The 24,881-nt window shown below is 37.7% G+C and overlaps 1 protein-coding gene across 3 annotated transcripts in view; it reads right to left on the reverse strand.

Moving 5' to 3' along the window:
- Positions 1-24,881, reverse strand: part of INSC (INSC spindle orientation adaptor protein) — a 108,478-nt gene that overhangs the window by 37,909 nt on the left and 45,688 nt on the right. For all 3 annotated transcript variants that reach the window (XM_088175672.1, XM_088175673.1, XM_088175674.1), the window contains exons 3-7: positions 12,496-12,841; positions 11,952-12,004; positions 10,257-10,380; positions 7,747-7,860; positions 2,203-2,328 (exon numbers count right to left, since the gene is read on the reverse strand). In XM_088175672.1, the coding sequence (XP_088031798.1) occupies positions 2,203-2,328; positions 7,747-7,860; positions 10,257-10,380; positions 11,952-12,004; positions 12,496-12,841 (763 nt within the window). The remainder of the gene's footprint in view (positions 1-2,202; positions 2,329-7,746; positions 7,861-10,256; positions 10,381-11,951; positions 12,005-12,495; positions 12,842-24,881) is intronic.

A 24,881-nucleotide genomic window follows, 5' to 3' on the forward strand; every position in this document is an offset into this window, starting at 1 on the left:
ATGAGACTATTTCCTCACTATTTTTCTACTTTAATTGCCTCATTTGTCACTCTTGAGTTCCTGGAGCTGTGCACTTCAATGTAAAACAAACAGTATCAGTATATTATCAAAACTCAGTAAAGTACTTGCAAGTGAAATAATTGTTCCAAACTCACATTTTAACCAACTTATTTTACATCATTGTACACCTCCCCAACTAGATCCACCTAAAAGAGGAAAAGCTGAGCATTGCAACAGCAATCCTATGACTGCAATTATAGCAAAGACCAGCTTGTTTATCAAGCTGATAAAAAAAGGTGATAATGGCCTTTTCCATGGTGATATTTATCGATGTGTGGCTGGGAAGAGCAAGAATTGTTTTGGTTTTTTTTAATTGAAAAAAATGTTTTTTATTAAAACAAGCAATTTTCTCCATTTTTAGAAATGAGCACTGAATTGGCAAGATCAAAGAGCATTGGATAAATAAACAATATTCCTGATGTCTCTAGTAATTAAGCACTGCAATTGCTGCTTTTAGTTCACCTCTCAGATAATTGTTTCTTAAGAAATTATAACTCTTACTGCTTACTTTTAAGTGGTCTTTTAACCACTGCAATGGCTGTGCTATCTAATTGAAAAATACAGGGGAAAGGGCTTGCATTGGTGTTTTGTTTTGTTTTGTTTTTTGGGATGTTTCGGGGGTTTTTTTGGGGGGGTGTGGTTTTGGTTTGTGTTTTAATCTTGAATTGATTGGTAGCCAAGTTTGGGGTTTTTTTAAATGAAGTTTCTGTCATTAAAAAGCCACTTCAAATTGCACTGATATTTTAATGCACTAGGTGGCATAATGATATTCATATTAGAGAAATTAAATTATTCACCAGCACCCAGATACTTCTTTGGATAAAAGAAGCCACTCTTTCTTCCAGATAAGAAGTCTTATAATAACTTTTTAAATTACAGATTACTAATACTCTTAACTCTCTTTTGCATTCTTTGGAAGAGTACTTCAAATTTTGAAAGCAAAATCTGTATTTAAAGACAATGACTTAAGAATTGAAAGCCCTTGAAGGAAGGGATTTCAGTTAAAAAAATCCTTTAAACCCTGCTCCAATCTTGTTTTTGATCAAGTTTACCCTGAACAATTTTACTTGTGGCCAACATTAAAGCAGATCAAAGAAACACGAGCTCGAGAATATTCACTTTTTCTGGGACTCCTGTTGCATCACTTTGATATGAGCCACGTTGAACACATGTTGATGCTGCCAGGAATTGGACTGGGTGACTCGAATCAATCTTTTTCATTTCTAACTCTATTAACTCCACCATTATAGTGGACATAATGAAAGATCCTTTTAGACTGATTCTGGTGTCAGTCTGAACCGGCATTATGTCAAAAAAAATTTAAGTCATCTTCATTTACTGTAAACTCAGAGACTTGCTTTTTGCTGCAGGTGTTCTGTCACAGTTTGCTTGAATCTGGGGAAGTAAATTACAAGATACATCAATGTAAAGAGGCAGTGAAATCATTTATCATTAACTTGAAGAGGCCATTATTCAGCTGAGGAAGATGACTGTTTTATGAAATACAAAGGATGAGATCATGATTTAGTGACCAGAAGTGTTCATTTTCCAAAACATAGCAGTATGTGGTGAATGTGAGAAAGGAGCTAAGGAGCTGATATAATTTTATCTGGATAATGTTTTGATATTGGCCATCACAGTTCAAAGTGGCTCTTCTGAAAGCTGCTGCTGATTAGCAGACACGTTTTTTGATTGACTAATGACTATTTGTCCCACTTCCTTCTGTGCAACTACAACTGTCCCAAGCTGCAGCACTTCCACAGCAGGAGCCCTATCAGACCCTGAGGAAAGGATTCACAGAGGTATAAAACCTTCTGTCTTATAAAGATGATTTAAAACAGTGCAGTTTCTAAACTCCAGAAAATACCATTTCTCTTGTTTGCTCTCCTTTTTTTGATGTAGCCACTAACATGTTTACCTGTTTTACAAAATTATCCCCCCTTGTAAAGCTTATCTGTGCATGGATAAGAGGATCATGCTGTTGCTGGGACTCATTTTTTGAAGGCTGAAGATCTGTCCAGCACAGAAAAGGTGAGCATAGGATGAAACACTATCAAACCAAATCATGAATTTCTGGAAGAGATTAAAGCCAGGGTTTCTCCATTTTATGACACAGTCAGTGAGGAATCCTGAAGTGCTCACCTTTTCCAGCTGGTGCATCCCTTCCTCCACACAGCAGATTGATGCCAGCGTTCTCAGGGTCAGGGGATAAAGGCACCTGAAGCAATCCTGGCGGCAGATCCTAAAGAGAGCAACCACACCTCCCTCCTGCAGGGCAAAAACAGGAAAAAAATCAGGAAAGCAGCACGAGAGCTTTCCCCTGAAAACCAACAATGGGATGGGGAACAGATTCCTTTAGTAGGAATTATCCAAAATAGCTATTCTAACACCACCAAAGATGTTAAATTGACAGAGAGAGCTCAAATGGATTAATGCTTGTCCACCAAGTGATGAAAAGGTAATACAGCCTCAAGAGGAGGTGATTGACTTCTACCAGTTACAAGCTGCATTTTAATTAAACCTGACATTCCTGCAAAAATTACAAAGAACCATCAATAGGTGGCAATTAGAGTGACATTTAACTGATCCTTCGGCCATATTATTAGTATAAAATAGATTTTTGTTACCATATATTTCCCATTCCTCTACATACCTGAGCTCCACACAAAATTTACTTCATGCTAAAATTATGAACAGGAAGGTCATACATTTGAAGAGGTGTTGAAAATAAGGTGGAAATAAATGTCAAATTTTAAACAGATATAATCCAAATATTCATCCTCTAATAAATAAAATTTGCATTCCTAAAAGTTTTTCTTTAAATACTGTAGTGGCAAAGACTTGAGTACATATTAGAATGTCTATCCTTAATTAATTTCCAACACAACTTGTAAACATGTGTTTTAGTAAATTTCATATAACAAATGTAAATATATAAATAAATATCAACAATGTTGCACTTTATGTGGTATTTAAAATTATTTTTCACTTCAAAATGTTGTGCTATCAGGTAGACTCATATGATGGAGAATCAGACATATGACAAAGACAAAAGCATTTAAAACATTGATGACAGATTAAAGATCTCAGACTACAGTGTTCCAATTACAGAAGTAAATTTAAAATAGTTGAAATCATGGACCAAGTGAAAGGTATATTCTTTTTTAAGCCTGTTTCAGTAGACTCTGTTAAAAAATATTTTTAGGTTCACAGAAAAAAAATCTATTTTTTCCTCAACCATTATTTGAAAGCTCAACAGTTTATACTGACTTAAAACCTCCAGGCTACCATTCAGACTTTCAGAATTCTGTATTTTTGTACTAGTTCTGCTTGAATACAGTCGAGGATAATAAAGGAAGCAAAACCCTCTGTTCAGTCTAACAAAAAAAATTATACCAAGTCATATAGAACTAGACAAAATTAACTCTTCAACATATTTTCCAGAGAGAAGAAGTTTTATATCATGTCTTTGCACAAGTATATGGAATTTCTGTGCCATCAGTGAAAACAATAGATCCACTGAAGATTGTTAGGAGTAAAATTTATTTCTGGAATTGTAAGAAGTGCTCATGTGTCTGCTATTTTATATCTACTACTGCTATATATAGCCTAACACAGAAAGATATTTCTGAGCCTTTAAATTAAAAAGGAGACAGTACAGTAACAAAAAAAGTTTCAGTCATATTTTTCCTTCCACGAAAGGATACTGATATTTCACCCGAGCAGTAATTAAATCATCTATCAAAAATATAGGGGAGAAGTTGTTGCACTCTCATTCCCAAGGCAAAGTTAACAGTTTATTTGGGCTTTTGGCTTAATTTCATTATAAATTTGAATTTCCCCACAGTTTAATTGCATCAGGGATGTTCTGATCCTCTGCTTTAGCCATAAGAAGCAGAAGTTTGTGGATAAATCCAGTAATGCTCAAGTGATGTTGGCACATTTGCTTTAAGCCTTTTCTGTGCCAAATGGGTGCCCTGATCTTGCCTTTGATGGACAGGAAGTGATTTATCAGTGCATTTGTCAGGAGGAGATCTGAACTCTTTATTTTGTGCCCTGTGTGCCATTACTAAGCTGTAAAATATTGACCATGAGTAATGAAGTGAGAGATCTGTAAGTGAAATATTGGACGGGGGAGGAGGGGAAACACTGAGCCTGATTCCACAGCTTGTCAAAACCTCGCTGGGATCATCAGAGCATTCCTCAGAATTTATTCGGCTTTTTCGAGATTCATCCCCTGTGTCTTTTGCAATGATGCCAAACCATTCCATCTGACAGGAGCACACACAAATTGGTTAAGAGGGTAAACATTCAGAGGAAGAGAGGGGCACTTGCTTTACTTCTGGATGACCTGCTTCTCTCCTAGATTGGATTAACAGGAATTCAATTTTGTGGGATGCTGTTCACTAGGGATAGGTTTAGTAACAAAATCATCTGTAATACAATCACCAAAACTTTGTGGATTGAGTGAATAAAGAAAGCAAAAAGGCATCGAATTCTAAGGTGGAATATTTCGCAGTTTCAGCCTGAAATGACCTGAAGTGCAATAAATTCTCATTAAGGCTTTGACAACATTTATAATTATCTTGATAGATGATCTCCAAAGAGATCTTTATCATAAATACTTGCTAGGGAAGGAACTGGCATATAAAGAAGGTAAGGAAAGATGCATTAGAAGTTTCTCAGAGCAAGTGATCTGCTGTTCAGCCATAAGGAATTCCAGCAGTCAGGTGTTCTCCAAAGGGATGTCATGCAGGTATGAATAGCTTCACTTTTGTTTCTTTCTCTTTTTCAAGCCTATCATCACAGCTCTCTGTTCAATACAGTTGCTATTGAGCTCTATCATCAGTAAAATGGATTTTTTTTAAAAATCCTATTTTCTTTCTCACTCTGTGACCTGTTTATTTTAACTCACAAACAGATTTCCACCAGTTCTTCTGGTTGTTAGGCATCCAAATCTATTTAAAGCCCTTCTGCTCTAAGTAATGCTAATTTTCTTATCTTGTCCATACTTCTACTCATTTTTATTAGAGACCTTAGGTTTTATGTCCCTGACAGCTACTGAGAACTACTACTGGCTGCCAGGGTGAGTCAGCAACATGATTTTTTTCACAGCAGATTACAAAGTTACACTCTAAAAAAGAAAGTGTCAAAGAATGCCTGTAGGTGGAATAAAATTATGGGTGATGCTTCAGCAAAGAGGGGAGGGTTTGATTTTGTAAATCTTTGTAAAATATTAGCAGAGGATGGGAGAGAAGGAGAGAGAAGACTGAAACCCTTACCAAAATGTAAAATGAGAGACCAGCTCCTGTAATATTGTAGCTTTACAACACTAGCATGGTTTGTTTATCTTTTTTTAATACATCCAAGATTGGTGTTTTTTAGAGTTGTAACTTACAGCTTGGGACATAAAAAGGATCCCACTTTGTCATGGAGAGTGAGACTTCAAGGTTACATGGACAAATTTGTTGGATTTTGCTTTCCCAGTAAACAAATAATCAATCTCTCTCTGGCTAGTTTTTATCAAGGACAAAACTTGATAAAACTTAAGGACAGCTCTGGAGGGAACTATGGATTCTACAAAAGGTTTTTAAATCTTTGCATGACTTTAATCCTTCTTCACCTTCTTAATGACTGAGAACAATTTCATATTTTTGTTATTTTCTGTTTTGAAGTCACCCTGAATTTTTACTGTCATAGCCAAATAAAGCCAGTGCCCATCTCTTCCTTTCTGCTTCAGAGATTGTGAAACCTGTCACAAATGAAACTTGAATTACAGCACGAGCAGCATTTCTTGTGTTATCTGGTCAAAAACTGGAAGTGTCACAGAGTCTGCAAACAAGAAATAAATAAAACCATACTTTGCTGATATTGGGAGCTTTTGGAAAGGTGCAAGTTAACCTCCAAAGCAAGCAAAGCTCGGTGCTGTGAAGTTTCTTTGTGTGAACAGAGCTCTTTACCCGTTTGACCCGTGTGAAATTCTGCATTTGTTCCAGCTCCTCTGCCCCCTTGGTCACTGATGCAGGTAACTGAGGCAGTGCAGAGGGTGAAGGGTTATGGTCAGTCTGGACAAATTCATTTCCCAGTGCACAGGGCAGGGGGTGCAACCACTGCTGTAATTTGGCAGCCAAACACCACTCAGTGTGTTACATCCCCTTTGCATCAGGGGATGCATTTCCTCAATTGTAAACCTGTGACACACCCAGGTTTTTGCAATATATTAGCTTAGTGATTTATGAAAGGTCAGACTTCACTTCTGCTAAATTAAACCGTTATGGAAGTCATAAAATTATAAAAACCCCAATATCAATTTTCTTTAATTTGTTAATTCTGTACTTCCTCAATAACTCAACATTTTAACATTGTTTGTGGGTACCACTGAGTGGAGCTCAAATACCAATTTAGAAAAAAACCCAAACCTCTCAGGCTGTTGGTAGAATCCACGACAGGTTTCTGAGTCTGGCTCATTCTCAGCCTTCAGAACAGAGGAGCACCTTTTATGGTGCAAATATCCACCTAGAGGCACATCAGAAGTGATTAAATGCTGCTGTCTAACCCTGCCTCTGAGTAGGACAAGGAACTGGCCCAGCACTCCACAAGAAGGGGCTGAGGGAGGGATGTTTTCCTCTTTCTGCATGCCCTGTGGTCGTGATTATCCTATCCTCAACAAGACACCGTGTCCCACCGTTTTCACTTTTTCAAGATCCGAGTGTCCTCGAAGGTGCAAACTCTGCACGGATTTCCAGCGCTGTGGATTTTGACAGAATGACTCATTTATACCAAAAGTTAGCACCGACTACTCACTAAATGAAAACACACACTGACAGAAGTAACTGCATCCTGGTATCCTTTTGTAAAGGAATAATAATGAATGCAAAGTATTTCTAAATTTGCATTTTTAATAATATCTCTAACTGCTCTTATACACACAGCTGAAGAGGTCTTACCATTTCTCTGCACAGTCTGCCACAGCCACGTAAAATTTCTCTCTATTCTATGTCTCCCTAAAGTTTCTATTGTAAAGTTTCTCTCTATTTACATGACTGGTGTTTAAAAAGCACTATCAGGAGAGACATCAAAAAGTTCCCAAAATTATGGAGTGATAATACCTCACATGGCACAAAGACAACTGCAACTGAAGCAATGCTGAGAAATGTGGTGGAGCTGACCATCCTACCAAAGCTGCTTGCACAGGTATTGGGCTTTATTAAATTTAAGATTGGGGGAATGTGAAAAAAAAAACACCTTTAATGCAATAGTTATGGTGGTAAACTCTGTAGAGTAAGACTTGCAATAGCACCACAAGGAGAAAAAGTAATTTCTCAGAGTAAATTTTGTTGCTCTTTGCTGGAACCCAGAAACTTGAGAGTTTTGGGCTTTCTGTGCTTTCTGACACTGACCCCAGGAGAGCACTGCTCTTGACTTGAGGCCTCCATTTCTCTGGCTTTTACCTGGTGGCTAGAAATGTTACAGAACTCTCTGTACTATAAATAAGATTTAACAAACAACCAAGCCCGAAACACGAGAAAATTCATCTCCTATGCGTTTTTAATGCTGAGTCCGAGTGCAGACAGAAGAAAACCGAAGACAAGGCACTAATTACGTGGTGCAGCTACCACATTTACAGCTCCTCAGTGAAACAAGCTCCCTGTCCTGCTGCTTTGGGCTCCTCCACCCTCGCCTTACCTGGGCTATGATGCGGCAGAGGTGAGCACCTTCCTGGGCAAGGCTGAGCAAAGCTCTGATGGCCGACTCGGTGACAACCAGGCTGCCCGAGAGCTCCATCTGCCTCAGCAGGGTCTGGGGGACACAGGACACAAAACCCAGGGCACTCAGACTGACAACACCCACTGGCCTCTGCGTTTGAGCAGCTGTAACCATGACAGTGATATTTAGAGATAAATGTTAACAGGGTGAGACAACAGTGCACGAGTGAGGATGTTTGGAACTCTCCAGCTGTTGAGTAAATTGTTTTTGTGTTTGGTCCGGGATTGAAGCAGAATTCTCGAATTTTCAGAAGGCAAACAATTTAGTTAGAAGTTGAATCACATGGTGATAGAAGATTTCCACCTTATTTATAAGGAATATTGCTACACCCTTTACTACACGACCTTCTAAGGCTCTGGGTTCATCACTATTCAGTCATAATGTCACTGACATTCTTATAAAGAAATATAGTTTATTTCTCCAATGTATGAAATAGATTAAATATATTTTTTTAATCTTTGTAGATAATTATCTTGCTTTTGCGTCATTGCAGCTTTAGAGAAGCACATCTATGAAAAGAACATGAAGTCTATTTCATTTTATGTTTCTATAAAAAGACATAGAATCACTAGAATAGTTAATTCTATTTCCTAGGAGGAGGAAGGTAAGTTTTTTGTATTTAATTCAACTTTGAAAGAAATGCAAGGAAGTATCCCACTTTTTACACTGTTATTTATACAAAATTAAATTACCTTGCCTTTAAGAGGTTCTGTTCTTCCACCTTTAGCATTAGAAAAAGGCTGTATAAAAGATATAGCTAAGAGTTCACAATTTGATATGAACCCATCCTGAATTAAATCCTGATACACCGATTAGAACAAAAAAGCTCTTTACACAATTTAAGCTGAAACCTCTCATACAGACACTTAAGTCTGCCCCAGAAAATGTATTTTCGTGGCCTAGCCTGACTGAATGGCTCAGAAAATTGTTCATAAAATTGTTTTTATTAATAAGTTCTAATCCAAGTCCTTCAGCCACACAAAAATACACAAGATGATGTGAAGTCCATCATTCCACACTCCCTTAAAAGAAAAAGGGAGTAGGATTTCAGGTGTGTCAGTAGGTGCCAAGATGCCCAAAGGCAGAAATATCAGTAGTGAAGAGCTGCTCTTCAGACTGAAAAGAATAATTATCTTAACAATGCTAACCTACCCACTGAATCTGAAATATGCAAAGTTATTTACACATTTCAACTCACTCATTTCATGTCGTTCTCATAAATCCCAACCAAAGAGCATTAGGAAGTAGCTTATTAGTTTGACTGTAATTCTGCAAATATATTTGGGATATTCTCACCTCCTAGTAATAATCCTTTAAAACTAGAAGGGATGTTTCTGAAACCACCACAACTTTTTTTGCCATCTTAAGACATCAGGGTATGTTAGAGTTTAACCAACAGCATGCATGAATTTTTGTTTTGGCACTGTAATAAATACTTTTTAACTATTTGTGTTCACTAAGCCTCTCCCTTTGTCTTTTTCTGCTGCGACAACACAAAATTTCAGCATAACATTGCCTCTAAAACAGGGACAAATTATCTGAGCAGAATTACATTTGAGGTTTTTATTTGTGGGAAGGAAGGAAGGGAGGGAGGAAGGGAGGAAGGGAGGAAGGGAGGAAGGGAGGAAGGGAGGAAGGGAGGAAGGGAGGAAGGAAGGAAGGAAGGAAGGAAGGAAGGAAGGAAGGAAGGAAGGAAGGAAGGAAGGAAGGAAGGAAGGAAGGAAGGAAGGAAGGAAGGAAGGAAGGAAGGAAGGAAGGAAGGAAGGAAGGAAGGAAGGAAGGAAGGAAGGAAGGAAGGAAGGAAGGAAGGAAGGAAGGAAGGAAGGAAGGAAGGAAGGAAGGAAGGAAGGAAGGAAGGAAGGAAGGAAGGAAGGAAGGAAGGAAGGAAGGAAGAAGTTGGCTAGACTTGCAAGTTGCTATTATTTCAATAATGATCTAATGGAAGAAAATGAAGGCATTTGCAGCCTCAGAGTAATTACTCAGTGTATTTTACAGAATCAGAATCACAGAATGGGTAAGGATGGAAGGGAAAAACAGAAGTTATAATTTAGATACCTTGCAAGAAAGACAACAGGAAAAATAAGTAACATGGTGAGCCAAAAGAACATTTTTTGGGGATTTGAGGTTATTGGAGAATTTGAGAATATGAACACCTAACTCTTATTGCAACACATTTGAGTTACTGATCATAAGTTTGTTGAAAATTGAGAGCTGTAATTCTAATCCTCCTCTTAATCACAGAATTATAGAATGGCTTGGGTTGGAAGTGGCCCCTAAGATCATTTAGTTGCCATTTCCCTTCCACTAGATCAGGCTGCTCAGAAGCCCCATCCAAGCCAGCTTTGGATCCTTAATAAATGGTTGCCTTCAAGATTCAATAGTTTTGGAAAACCTTTTTGGTTTGGGTTTTTTTTTCACTATGAACTAACCTGTGTCTCTTGTGTTAAAACCAGCTCTATCAACTGACCAAAGTGCTGGGCAACAGTGGTGAGTGTTTCATTAACACAGGATTTCATGGACTTCAGAATCTCTTCATCTTCAGTCTGTAAGCACCTGAAAAGAAAGAGATGGGAAAGGGATGAAGGAAAAAAGATGCAACAGACCCTGATTGTCAGAGGTGAGGCCCATGTTAATCACAGGATCTAACTGGAATTCAGCTGTTCACAAGGACCTTGTGTCATTAGCATCATTCCAGACTTGAATCAAAGCTTTGTCTACACAGAGCAAATACACCAAGAAAGGACAACTGAATAACTTTGGGATCACAATTTACCTCACAGACTGCAGGCCAAATTTTGCTGCAGATGCTGTGTGTTTATACAGCAACACTGCTCTTTTCCTCTTATGCTGATAGTTGCACTCTTGCATGCCTGCATTTCAACTGCAGCTGTGCATGTCCACCCATCTTTCAGCATCAATGAAGGGCTTTCAGTAATTTTCATTTCTTTACCTTCTGTGTCATAGTTTAATGACAGCAGAGTAAGGATGGAGAAAGAAATGTGTGTCCAGATGAGTTAAACAGCATAATCAAAAATAAAATTTGGCCCTCTATACAGAAAGATACATAAAGCACCTTTACAGAGTTAGTAGTTATCCTGTAAAAAGTGATGTTTGGCTGTAATTGAAGAAATGAGATAAAGATGGAAAAGTTTATACCATTCAAATAAAATAATGAATACTTCCTCACAGAAATGCATTCATTTGTATTGTCTAAACATCTCCTACCCAGGCAGGCCATTGTAATGGAAGATATGGTTTGGGTGATCAGCACAGGTCACCTTTTCAGCTTTACCTGCCTGTCAGCCACCTAGATCAATTTTTGGTCAAAAAAGACAAGGGAGAGCATTGATTGGGGGCAGACACTTTGAGATGGGAGCTCGTTATTAAATCAGAGTGTCTCATAGTAGAATACAAAACACAAATGTGAGCTGTGTGGGTTTGGCAAAAAGCAACAGTGCTCTTAAAAAAAAATGATATTTCCTGATAATTAGATGGTGTTTTTTCCCCTGTTTTTCCAAAACAGAATGACTTGCACAATGTTTAAAGTAAACCAAAAAAGAGTAATTGAACTGTGCTGGAGGAAACGGGTAACTTATGTCAAAAAGTGGAAATAGCATGAGAAGAATTACAGAGATTTTTATTTTCCAATCTCAGCATTCCAGAGTGCAGGGAGACAAGTAAACCTACAAGTACAATTTAAAGGGATGTGGATTTACTTTGGTTTGGTGTACAGTGCATGGATATGTTCATACAGGAGTCTCAAAACCCAAGTTTTCACTCCAGCTGAAATCCTGACTGCACAGAACTAGAAGGGAACTTTGTCACTGATATCTGTCACAGCCAGAATTTCTCCCTTGATGTCTGAAAGTCCTGAAAAATCCACTTGCATGCAGCTTTGCACCTGTGTCAGACCCTTATTGCACCAGATCCCATCTTTCATTAGGATGCAGTTTAGGTAAAGGCATCTCACTTCATCCACCAGAGATCAACATTTAGAAAGCCTTGCAGGGTTTAGCAGTTTAATTCAAACAATTGAGGGTGCCTATGGATTTGTGCTTCTCATTAGAAGCTCTACAACATAATAAAACAGTAAAATTAATATTTCAACGAAAAATTGAAGTTACCTTTCTGTGAATGCTGTAAATTCTGAACACTTGTCTATTAAAAGTTTTTCGAGCTGCAGAGAGAGCAAGAGAAAGTCGTTTTAAAGTTATATCCAGACACACAATTGCTTTATAAAAATAAATAATCCTTGTTTGTTAATCAAAAATCCTCTCAAAATCATATGAACACTCTTCAGCTATCTTTCTGAATAAAACAGGCAGAGATAAAACTGAGGTTAACCAAAAAAAGTATTTTCTACATTTTAAAGAACTCACAGATGGGGCATCAAAATACTTTAGTCCTGTAGTCCTCAAAAGCAAAACATTTTTTCCATGCAATTTGCCAACATTATTAACATTCAGAATAGCCTATGATAAAATAGGATCCGAAGTAGAGCCAAGATGATTTCCCTTGCTGAAAAGAGATTGGAAAATCTTAAGGGACCAGGATGTCAGTACTTCTTACAGATTGTTTTGATTACAATAAAAAAAAAAAAAAAGTTACAATAAAACAAAAATTCAAAAAAGCCAGAGAAACGTGACACCAGCCGAGGCATGTTGTCACCTGGTGCATTTCTCGTGAGGAGCCCCTGCTGAAGGTGTGGTACTCGTTTATCATGGAATGCACGTGGCAGTTGACTCTCACTGTCACACTGTGCACCCTGTGCCACCTGCTCTTCTCCAGCTTCTGAGCAATCCTGCTCAGCTCCGTGCTTATGATCCAAGCCCTCTTCAGCAGAAGCTGCAAGTGGTCGCAGGTGCTGGACTGCGAGGAGAGGATGAGTTCGTGCTGTTCCTCCTTCTCCACGCTGATGGGCTTGGACTGGAGGATGCACATGCACTCACAGTCTGTCATCAGCTTCAGGTCCTCCATCCACCTCTGCACAGAGTCCACCTGCATGAGGTGCATGCTGGAAGGCAGAGAAGGAGAGGTAAGAGTGAGGAAGAGCAAAACAACCTTAGAATAACCAGCAGCAACACCCTGCAGGTTGCAGTGGATTGACAAAAGGGAAATAATCGAACAAACAACTTGCATTAACACAGTGACACATTTAGGTCTTTATGCCAAAAGCAAGTTCTGGATTTCTATACACTTTTATGCCACATACCCTGCTATAAAATTACATCTGAGAAATCAGTGGGTATTAGAGATAAGTAATAGAAGTTTTGATTATGCTTTCTGGGGAAAATGTTTCTTGTACATTCGGAGTTTAATATGGGACAAGGAGCACAGTTATGGATGTGTTTGCTTGTTGTTTATGGGACTGTCAGGTTTTTCTAGACACTTGGCCTATCAAGTGCTTAAAATGAAATTTTACCCTGCAACATCTCTCCAAATCCCTTCCAAACTTAAGCAGCCAAACCAAGACAGTGAGCAACACTGCCAGCAATAAATATCTATTTGTTCCATGCCATCATCCCTGAAACTTGAGTTGGATTCTACTTCCTAACCAGACCTTTACCTCCCCCTTTATTTCCCACTGTTCTCTGTACAATTTGCACTCTGACTTCCAGAGCACGTTTTTTTTACACCACAACAAATATGATGTGAACCAGCAAGGCTGAAAAATTCCCTGACAGGTGTAGCCTGACACAAGGGCAGTGAGCCTGTGAGCCTCACCCCCTCCAGCCAGCAAAATGTGGTACCTGAGGCAGAAGTTGCACTGATTCTGAAATCATTTATTGAGGGAATCACAAATTTCATTGTCTTGAAGTGAAGATGCCTAAATTCTTTTCTTATAAGGCACCTAAATCCTGATCAAAATAACTTAATCCTCACCCCAGCCATAATAAAAGTTTCCAAACAATTGAAAATGAAACATAAAAAAGAGATTAGATTGAGTGAAAGCAAGAGAAATGGATTTAAGTATTTTTTTCAAACTTCTGTTGGTGTCCTACAGTTAATATGACAGTGCAGTAGATTGTTGTCTGCCTTCTGGGTACATGTGCAGATTTCACAATGCTATACCAGAAAGGACAAAAAAGAAAGTTTGTATTATAGTCCCAATTCTTTTAATTCAGATACTGATTTATTGCAACTCAGCACTAATGTTCTGTGCTGTTATATAAAGCCTCACTGCTAGAACAAAATCTGTAATTACATTAGCCAAGCTAAGCAGGACCAGGTGGAATTTTGCAATTCTTGTGCTTCCATTTATACAGTGAGCACCAGCTGAACTCAAGAGATCTCCTGCCAGACCACTCCAGTAATATTCCATAAATAAACAAAAATGTATTTACATAGGCAGGAAAAGGAGGCTCACCTCAACTATCATTTCATGAAAATTGACAGCAAACAAGATACAAGAGATCAGTTTCATTGATCCAATCTCCCTTCTCACAATATCTGATGAAACTACTTTTAATTTTGGACTTTACAGGCTACTGCTATTTAAGGTCTTTATTTCACTCAGCTCTGAATATTGTGTAATTGCATTTCATGATCGATTGAGGCCCACTTTCTTCTTGCTCTGTGTAGTCTCCTTATTGCCTTTTTGGATCTGAAGCAAGGTTTCCTAATAAACAAAAACAACAACTTTAGAAGTTTGAGACCATGATTTATAGTGATGTGCATAGTTTGCATGCCGAACAGGATAAACTCATTTGACACAGAGTAATGTATCTTTCATTTCCAAAGTGCACTGTGATAATTAATTAAATCTCTGTTTAGTAAGTAGAAATAAACTTCTGCATTATAAATTCACATGGACAAAAATCTAGACTAGCAAGTTACAAACAAAGAAAAAAAACCCCAACAAACAAAAAAAGTAATTCGTATTTCCTTTAGTCCCAAAATACATTCCTCACTCTAAGAAGGAAAAAAAATAAGAAGAATTTTACAAGAAAAAAAATAGATGTTAAAGAAGCTCTCCTTGTTTGCTTCTGTTCCTACTAATTGCCAAAGTACAACTGTGGTATGTAAGATATTCTTTCACTGAAACTTAGTATTCCTTATCTGACAACAGCAAATAAAACACCAGTCATCTCCTTCTAGAGGACCACAGAAAACTCCCCCTGCTTACTATGTCAGCTTTTCTGACACATTGTCCTTTAAATTAGACACACATCATTATCACTCAAACGAAATACAGAAATGATTCACCTTCACCCAAATCTCACTGTATTTAGAGAAAAATCTTTCAAGCATTCCACAGATGAATTTGTCGACTCATTTTTCACATATTAAAATGAGGAAAGCAAAAAAGTGTGATCATCCCTAATTAGCTATTAAGAACCGTTTTCCAGATGGCATTCACTGAACTCAAAAACAAGTTGGAAATTTCCATTTTGTCTCCCCATTACTGAAAAAAGAAAACAAAACAAACCTACGCCTACAAAATAAAAACAACCATAATGGTTCAGACAAAAAAAAACAAACAAACTCTGTTTAGCCCATTATCCTGGTCCCAACATGCCCATTAGGAGATGCATAAGGAAAGATTATAAGAAGTGTGGCAAGAGCTGAGCAACCCCTCCTTCCCATCTTCTGGCAATTAGTGGTTTAGGAACTTCCTCAGCCAGAAGTTGTGTCTGAGTAGGATGTTTTTACAATTCATGAAACAAAAGTAGCCATTAATCCCTTTTTGAACTCTGTTAAACTTTTGGCCTTTGCAATGTCTAGTGGCAGTGTCTGACATTGTTTATTTTTCGTATGAAAAAGTGTTTCTTATTGTTTATTTTAAACTTGCTGCCTGCAGATATGAGCACAAACACTTTAGTTGTTATAGTCTAAGAGATTCTGTAAATGAAATGTTGGTTCTGTATTCACCCTCTTCATGCAATTTATTATTTTCTTTGCTCTACCCCATCTTCTCCAGGTTATTTTATTTCCATGGTATAGAAGCTCAGTCTATCTAGTCTGTCCCCTTCTGGACAGTATTCCAACCCTCTGATCATTCACTTACTCTTCCCACCTTCTCAAAAAACTTTTTCCAGTTTCCCAATGTCCCAAGATGTGATGGGGCAAACAGGACACAACACACAACATTCAGGTAAATTTATACATTTGAAACAACTTTTTCTGCACGGTCCCTGTTTTCCAAAAATTCTTAAATTAAATTCTCTTTTTTACTAAAGTGTTTTCCAGAGAGTTGTTTCATTTTCAACTTTCTGAAAATACACCTATTTAGATTTGAGAATCCTTTCCATAAGTGATAATACATTATTTATAGAGTTCACTATACATGTGAAGAAAGAAATTGTGCTTCACTTCCCTTTACCTCCTCAGATGTAGCACTTTATGATCATTAACACGTAATTTCTTCTAGCACTCTTGTATTGTCCTGCTTTTATAACTATTTTCAGGTCATTAAATACATTAAACAAGATTTGCTCAAGCATAAGAGACTTAATTGTGTGATTTCACACAGTGAGCCCCTTCTACCAAGACCCTCAGTGTCCTTTGGTAGATCCCATCCATCCTGTGGATTTTGTGATCTTTTTCCCCTGGAATATGGAGGCTTCATTCTGTTCCCTGCCCCATTTTCCATCTCAGGGGGCTGAGAAGATATAGAACAGTTGGTCTGATTATTAAAGGCTGGCATTGGATACCCTGAGCATTTCCTCATCCTCTGCCACCCTGGTTTCCCCCACATCTGATAGAGGGAGAGGTCCTGCTTAGCCCCCCTTTTGTTGCCAGTGTATTTATAGAAACATTTTTTATTGTTTTTACAGCAGTAGCCAGATTAATCCTGGTTGAGCTTTAGCCTTTCTAATTTTCTCCCTGCATAACCCCGTGGCATCCTTGTAGCTCTCACAAGTGGCTCTCCCTTTCTTCCAATGGTGATAAATTTGCTTTTTTTTTTCCCTGAATTCCATCCAAGGCTCTCTGTTCAGCCAGGCCAGTTTTCTTCCCCACCAGCTCATCTTTTGGCACATGGGCAGAGCCTGCTCCTGTGCATTTAGGATTTCTTTCCTGAAAGGAATACAGATATCTATAGTAGATACACATAGATATAGATAGTACTTACCCACTAGTTAAAATTACTGAATTTAGTATGCCGTGGTATATTGACAGAAAATTAATGTATCTAGACATTGCAAAAGCAGCATTTAATGCAAAAATAGTTGTAAAAATAAATCAGGACAAAAAAGAAAATTCAAGAGAAAGTCTCCAACATTTCTTAAAAGTCATTCTGTTTTAATTGAGGTTGTAAAGTATTTGACACAGTTCTCAAGAGCACTCAAACTGAACTTGAGTAACCAGCAATTTGAATACTCTGAATTCTAGTGCGTTTGCCAAAAAAAAAAATAGTCTTTCAAAAATTGTGTAATTTTGAAAAAATCCTCTGGTGTGACTGGCTGAGGTGAGCTTAGAGCAACTAGAACTTAGAGCCTATTAGAAGTGTGTTACCTCAAAAAATGTTTGGACCTGCTTAATATAGATGTTCCTGCACTACAGAACTACAGAACACACTGCAGGCAAATTTCATCCTGGGTAAAGACATTAAAAAGATACTCCTCTATTAAATAACTAAGAAAAGATGTGAGATTCAAAGTTCTCTTACCACCAGCGTTTCTCTTCTCTCCCCCACCTTTTTTTTTTTTTTTTTTTTTTTTTTTTGCTATTTTCTATCATCTCTTAAGCAGTTTGTTAACTAACGAATCAAAATTTTTAGGATAGACTGGGTGGATTGATATCAAAATGATTGATATCTCTCATGTTGATGTGACATGAATACAAAAGTCAAGAGTTAATGACTAGATCATTTGTTTCAAATCTCCAGCTCGAAGCTCCTTACCACCATTTTACTGGCAGCACACAGACTTCTGTTTTAAATTGCAAATGTTATCATGAAAAAGAATTATACCTCCAATTTAGCACTGAGCCCCACTAAGTGCAAAAGTTTCATGTTTTATAACATTGTGTCGAAGTCGGAGCTGATCAATTCCTGTGAAGAATTCCAGTGGTCGTATTTATAAAGTGTAAAGACTTCTGCTCAGTCAAATTATGTTTTCAAGGCTTCTTAGCATTTTTATCCATTTTCACCTAATATGACAGATTTATTACCAATCCTAATGATAGCATTTAGTGCTGCTTCCAGATAAGCCTATGGTGAAAGTCAATGCCAAATCTTACAACTGTGTGCAAATTTATTGTCCTAATTTGTGGTAGGTAATTAATTGGCAACAAACAATGTATTGAATGAATTTCGCCCCCCTCTTTGAAACATAAATAATCTCTAATTTTTTTCTAATTCATCTTTTCAGAATTATTCATGGGTATGCAATACAGCCAGGGCCAATTTCCACATCAATACAATGGCCAGCAGGACTCAAGTCTCAGTGGAAGGAGAGAGTAAAGAGCCATAGAGACAGTGCTCATTTCTCTTCAGTTGCTTTACATGATAGCAATCACATAAAAGAGCCCTGCAGATACATGATATTGTATTTGCACTGATTCTGGCAAAATTTTGTAGAGCTAGCTGGAGAGATAGCTTAAAACACACAGAGTGGCTTTAAGGCAGATAAAAATCAGATTCCTGGTTTTTAAGTGAGTTCACTTACTGTGTAGATCATTCCTAAGGTAATAGAATCCTACAAATATTTAGGTTTTGTACTTGGTGAGGCAAAATAAAAGCACAGCCAGATGGTTTGCAGGGCATTCTCTTTTTTCCCCTCTTAATTTTACTTTTCCAATGGAACTCTAGCAATCCAACTTGACTGCGACAAAAGGTGACTTTAGTATGAATTATTTAAAACTTTAGAACACATGAATAAAAGGTCTTTTCTAGGTAAAAAGGTTAACAGGCTATATTGAAATGATTATTTTAATTTGCCTCAATGATTACTCAATTGTTACAGTTATCAAAGTCTAACAACTTCCCCAAATTAAGTCAGTAATGGATAATGCAGAATTACTCAAAGATCACCGTTGTAGAAAATTCTATCAGGAAAGTAAAAACACAGTAATCATTTGTAATAGATAAGGTATGATGTGTGAACTTACAGTTGTTTCATCAAGCCTGTTTAAAAGACTGTATAAATAATTCACTGTTAAATGCTGCACCAGGGCTCTCCTCAGATCTTTATATTTTTTTCTGTGAAATCCTCACTGTAAGTTGTCCCTCTAAAAATGTCTGGAAATGTTTTACCAGCCCAGAATTGCTAGCACACTGCAGAACTTAAGGAAGCCACTCTAAAATCACAGACTAACTAAGCTTGCAGATTATTTTATGTAAAGTCTAGGATAAACTTATCATATACTAATTTTCTGTACACAGGAATAGTTTAAGTAGGTCCAGTGCTACCCAACCTCCATCAGCTGAAGGGATACTGAGGCACTGTTCAAGCTGCTTTTGAGGAGTTTTACTTCCTGCCTTGCACATTAAATTGCTTAAAAAGTAGTAACCTTGCCAAATACACAAGCCACTGAGTTCACAGAAGTTAAAGACCACAGTAAAATAATATAATTTCCTGAGAGACAGGGGGAAAATGCAGAAAAGCCCCACTATCAGCAAGTTGATGACATTGGAAGGTTGTTAATTGGCCTCTTTTCAGGCAAAGCTGAACAAAGAGCATGCTGATATTGTCACAGTGATTGCCAACCAAAATATGTCTGTTGAATTTATATTTGTTTAGTATCATCAATTCATACTAACAATGAATATTATTGCATTTGCAGTGTTGTTATAAGATAATAAACCCAGGAAAGTCTTCAAAACCACTGCGTTTGTTGAACCCTGTGATATTGGCATATTCAGATTTAACAAACTGTTATGGACTCCAATCAGGCTTAATGAGCTTTGATCCAACTTAAGGAAGTCCACCAGACTTAGAAACAGGCAATTTTATCCCCCCTAAAATTTGGACATGAGGGATGGTGCAAAAAGCAATCTGCTGAGCCAGCTTTGTGAAGGATGTTGGTTCTTTGGTACAGCACATTGCCTGATGATTTGTAACAAACTGCTCTCCAGTGCACAGACACAAGCAGTGCTGAAGATTAAAGATCCCATGACTCAATCTTTTTGCAAAGGACAGCCTGGGTCTTGCAAAAACAGGCAACAGTTATACTTCTCTTGAGAGATGAGACAGCAGAGCTGAGAGATCTTAGCTTTGTGCACCACGCCAGAATCCGTGACTTTTGACTTCATTTAGCCCAAAGTAAGAGGGATATGCCTCATGGAACATTGCATGACAAAGCTACTCAGAACTCCCTTACAGACTCTTCCAGGAGTTTAAAATCTGACGTGGTGGCTGAAGCAGGTTGATAACCTTGAAGGGCTGTTGCCATCAGCACAGATTCCTGTACACACACACAGCTCTCACTCCCATAAACAGCAGGACATGTTTCCTGCATTGTGGAGGAGAGTGAGCAAGGCCAGCAAGAGCAGAGAATGTGCTCAAGAGAGCTCACCCTGCTGCACTGCTCAGCCCACACTTGTAATTGAAGGGGACAATATTCCTCATGGCCCTATGAGAACAACGGGCTGCAAGACAGACACACCTGGCAGGGAGGGAGAGCTCGAAATGAAAGTGAAAAGGAGAAAAACAACCCTGGGCATAATTTGGGGCCACGGGCAGTGGAAGTGCTCAGACACAATCACAAGCAATGACTAATTTGGAGACTACCATGAGAGTCCATGAAAATAGCACTAGTGCCTCGCTGAACATTGTTTTTTTTCTTCCTCCAAATCTGCCTTAATTTGTAGTTTAATAACAAACACTACAGCTCTCTGTGCCTTATTCAAAGGAGTTATGACATGCATTATGAGCAGCAGCATTAGCCTTTCACCTTCCACTATTTACTCATTTAAGGTCCTAACCCTACTGATTAAGTAAAGCCTGGATTACTTAATGAAGGGAGCAGCAAGCATTTTACAGGGAGCTATGAGATCAGTATCACTCAGGAGACTAGAGAAATTTGGAGACCCTTGTCCACATCTATTACACAGCAGCTCCAGCTAAAACTGTCAAAAAAAAAAAAAAAAAAAAAAAAAGGTGAGGAAAGGACTGCCTCATGCTGGCGTTTCTAAGATTCCCATCCAAATATTAACCCTTGAACAGACAAATTTAAAAGACTAGAAGTGGCAACACAGTGTCACAAATACTTGAATGAGATGGCAAAAATGCTTTAGGTGGTCTCATTCAAACACGAATGCAGTTTCCAATCAAAAAAAATCAACAGTTGTGCACAGGTTTATAAATTTCTGTAGAAGTCAGAAGATGGAAAAGGAAATCTTATGCCATTAAACCTACACGTCTGATACTAAAAGCAACCAGATCAGATAATTCACTCATAAATGGCTTAAAAATCACTCTAAAAATAATTAAGGGGGCTCAAATATGTTCTATTAAATGGCTATTCTAGAATCACAGTGGAAGTTTGGTGAAGTTTCTAATTTTTAATCTGGATTTCTTAAAAACCAGTTCATTCCCATTTGGTTTCATGTTTCCTTTTAAATAAGATTTTATCTTCGAATGCATTTCTGGAAAGCAAACACATGTTCCCAGCTTCTAATTTGCAAGACTTGACAAGAAAAATTCTTCAGATTCCTTTCATGAAACTATGTCCTCTCTAGACCCCTGCTTTGAATAGATTTGTAGTTCCTGTAAAATTATTTTTTTACTGAAAGGCTTGATATCATGCTTGATAGGAAACCAAGTCTAACAGTAATTTTGAGTGATATTACTACAACCTTATCTCCACCAGATCTCATTTCACACAACCTAGGACTGAGCTTCTTGCTTCCATCCCCACATCTTACTGGCAAAAGCAGTCACAGTCATCTCAATCACCCAGCATCCACAGATCCTCCTCCCATTTTTCTCCCACAGAATAAACTATGGATTGTTGCAGATTTTCTAGTTCTCAATCCACAAATGCATAACGCCAAGATTTCAATTCTCACCCCTTTTCTTCAATACTTAAAGTCCACTTCTAATTCTCTACTTTCAAAAGTAGCATTTCTCATTACCCCTTTGTTTAATCATTAGTTTTATGTATATAATAGTAAATACCATGTATATAATCACTCAACTTCCTTTTTCAGAAGGAAAGTGATAAAGTAATTTTGTTTGCCCCAGATTATTCATTACTATGCATCTCTGGCAGGTTCATGTATTGGCATCTCATGTCCTGTTTTATTCCAAACCATAGCTATTCCTTTCTTGAAGGTGTTCCTTTTCCTTTCTAATTTACTCTTATTCCATCCTCATTTCTTACACAGAAATATTTTATTTTGCTATTTTACACATGGAGTCACTACAAAATATTTTAGTAAGTTCAGCACCTTTGAAATTACTTCAATCCACTAACAAAAATTTTTGTACTTTAAAAGTATTAAGAATTTCCTCCTTTTTGTATCAGTTGTTATAAATCCTAGAGTTCCATTAATGAAATAAAACAGATTAAAGCAAAGGAATAAACTTTGTTTGCAAAACAATACTGTGGATGTGCAGCACAACTTTACTGTGCTAAATGGATGGGAACTTAGAAAATGGATCAGGAAGAGGTTATGGATATTTTGACTGGAAAGCAGGGAAAAAGCAGTTTAGCACTGTTTCATCCAGTAATAATGGAGACAGAATTTTTTGCTTAGAATGAAGTCTTACACTGGCATCCAATGCTGGCAAGCAATATAAGAATAAATAATAAAAAAAGCTTACATGTTTACAGCGGATGACTTCAACAATGATGACAAACCATTCCTAAACTGAACATTAACTCTCAAAACCATACAATTTTAGGAAGGAATTGTAGAAAATGTTTTTCTTCACTGGTATAAATAGATTTTCCTGCCCTTTGCAGTTAAGAAAGGATTCCCACAATGTTTTCTGAGTGACTCTTGTTTTAAGGTTGCAAGCTTTGTGCTTTATTTCATATCAGAAAGAGAAATGCAAATATTTTCCTCTTTTTGCCCTACTTATCTATACAGATGTGATAGGAGGCTGTACACAACCAGGCTTTTATTTGCTGGGTTTCTTAAAAGTTCTGTGGCTTTCCAGCCACAAAAATGTTACTCAGAGAAAAAGACCAATCTAGTGGATACACTCAGGCAGAAATTTCAAAAGTTGAGCTCCACTCTTTGCTTTCCTACCAATATTCTGAGTTTTATTATTTCCTGCCATCCTTCTCTCCTGCTGAACTCTCTTCCCTGCTCAGCCTAAGCGACACTCCCTTAGGTTTGCACTGAGCATTGCACACCGTTCTCATCTTGGCTGGACCTTCCAGATGCTACTGCAACACAATAGTGGAGAAAGACAAAAAAAAAACCAAAGTTTTTCCAAGCAATCCTGAGAAGAGTTCTGAAGGTCAAAGAGGAAAGGCAAAAAGGAAACGAATGGCAACTCTCACTATGGTAGAGTTGATTCTGAGTGGCGGACAACAGCTGAAGAGTGAAGAATGCCTGGACTGGAACACTCTCATTAAAATATAAAATCTAAAGCCATTGGATTCTAAGACCTGGAATAGACAAGAGTTCAGGAGGGTCCTTCACAAGATTGAATGAGGTGAAGAAACAAACACAGCCCGGTTTCCTGGCAGAAGTAAAGATGAGTGGGTTAGGAAACGCACAGATTGCTCATTCCTGGGAAATAATTCATTAGTGAGGACTTTTCACCTCACTGCTGTTCACTGCAACTCATAATATCAGGTGTAAAAGAGGAGCAAGGGAGGGAACAAATCTGGCTGACAAGAGCCCCATTGCACAGGTGCCAATCTCCACCTTCACAAGGCAGCAAGTGAAAAGAATTACAAACCCCTGAGGACAGAACAGAGTGGCTTTTACACAGAGCGAGAGAATATTACAAATGATGACAAAAAGAAAAGACAGAATAAGGATTGCTTCCTTTTCCCCCCTTCTTAGGGAGTAGAATGAAACAGAATATCTATTTATTCCTCTTTATTTAGCAAGAGCAGGGTTTGGATCACTGTCAGTGAATCTCTGGCCCAAATGAGCTATCCATGATTCATAAGGACAGGCAGGCTCCACATTCTGCAGTGCATTAAAAACATAACTATGATGTTTTCCCCCTCCCCCCCCCAAAAAAAAGCATCATTCTGGTATCATCACACAAAAATAAGCTAATTATCCCTCCTTAATTATTTATTTAGCAATAATAAATGCTTAGTGGCCATCAAAGAACCTGGAAAACAGCTAACAGAGCATAAAAGTGTAGTGAACACCATTGTTTTGCAATAATACATCCCAGGTTCAATGAATTTGCCTCTGGCACCAAATATGAATAAATGGATGTTTTATGGGAGTACAGTATTTTGCATTAAAAAAACAATTAAAGGATGAGTGGAACTAGGTTTTTGTCCCTTTATAATCCCTTATGGTACCTCAGAGCACATCAAGCAAATCGGATTTGAAAATACATCAGAAATGGAAGCAAGGAAATATTGCATCATATTAAGTCTGTTATTGTCATCAGCTTTAGCTAAAGGAATTTATTTCATACAAATTACTATGAGATAACAGAATTTCCTAGCAAATGGAAAATACATGTGTGAAGCACACAAAAAATAAAGTTACTTTCTCACTGAATATTCTCTTTTAGTTTCCCTTTTGCAGCCTGTATTATGAGAGTAAGGTCTTCATAGGAAAGAAAAAAGCTCTGGATTTGTCTGATTAAAAATCCTCTTCTGCTGCTATGATGTAAACAGGAAATAAGATAACTGACTTCACTGTATAGAGAAGCAAATAAAGTAGATCCAGTTTTCTATTTGATTTCTGTGTTCTACTGTTATCCAAAGTGCAAGGATAAATCAATTTAGCTTTATTAAAGTCTTTTCATCACCTCATTAAATTTTCAAAGCACCTGCTCAACAGCTTTTCAAGCTTCAATTCTCAAGCAAGATGTACTTTTCTGTAGTTACCACTAACACAAAAATTCAGGCAGCAATCTCAGCACTAACTTGGCACATTGATAGCAAGCAAAAAGATGTGTAATTTAGATTCCACTTCTCACCTGAAACCTGGTCCTGGAAGGACTCAATGTCCTAAA

The sequence above is a fragment of the Sturnus vulgaris genome, chromosome 18, assembly GCF_052056855.1.
Source record: "Sturnus vulgaris isolate bStuVul1 chromosome 18, bStuVul1.hap1, whole genome shotgun sequence".
Lineage (NCBI taxonomy): Eukaryota > Metazoa > Chordata > Aves > Passeriformes > Sturnidae > Sturnus > Sturnus vulgaris.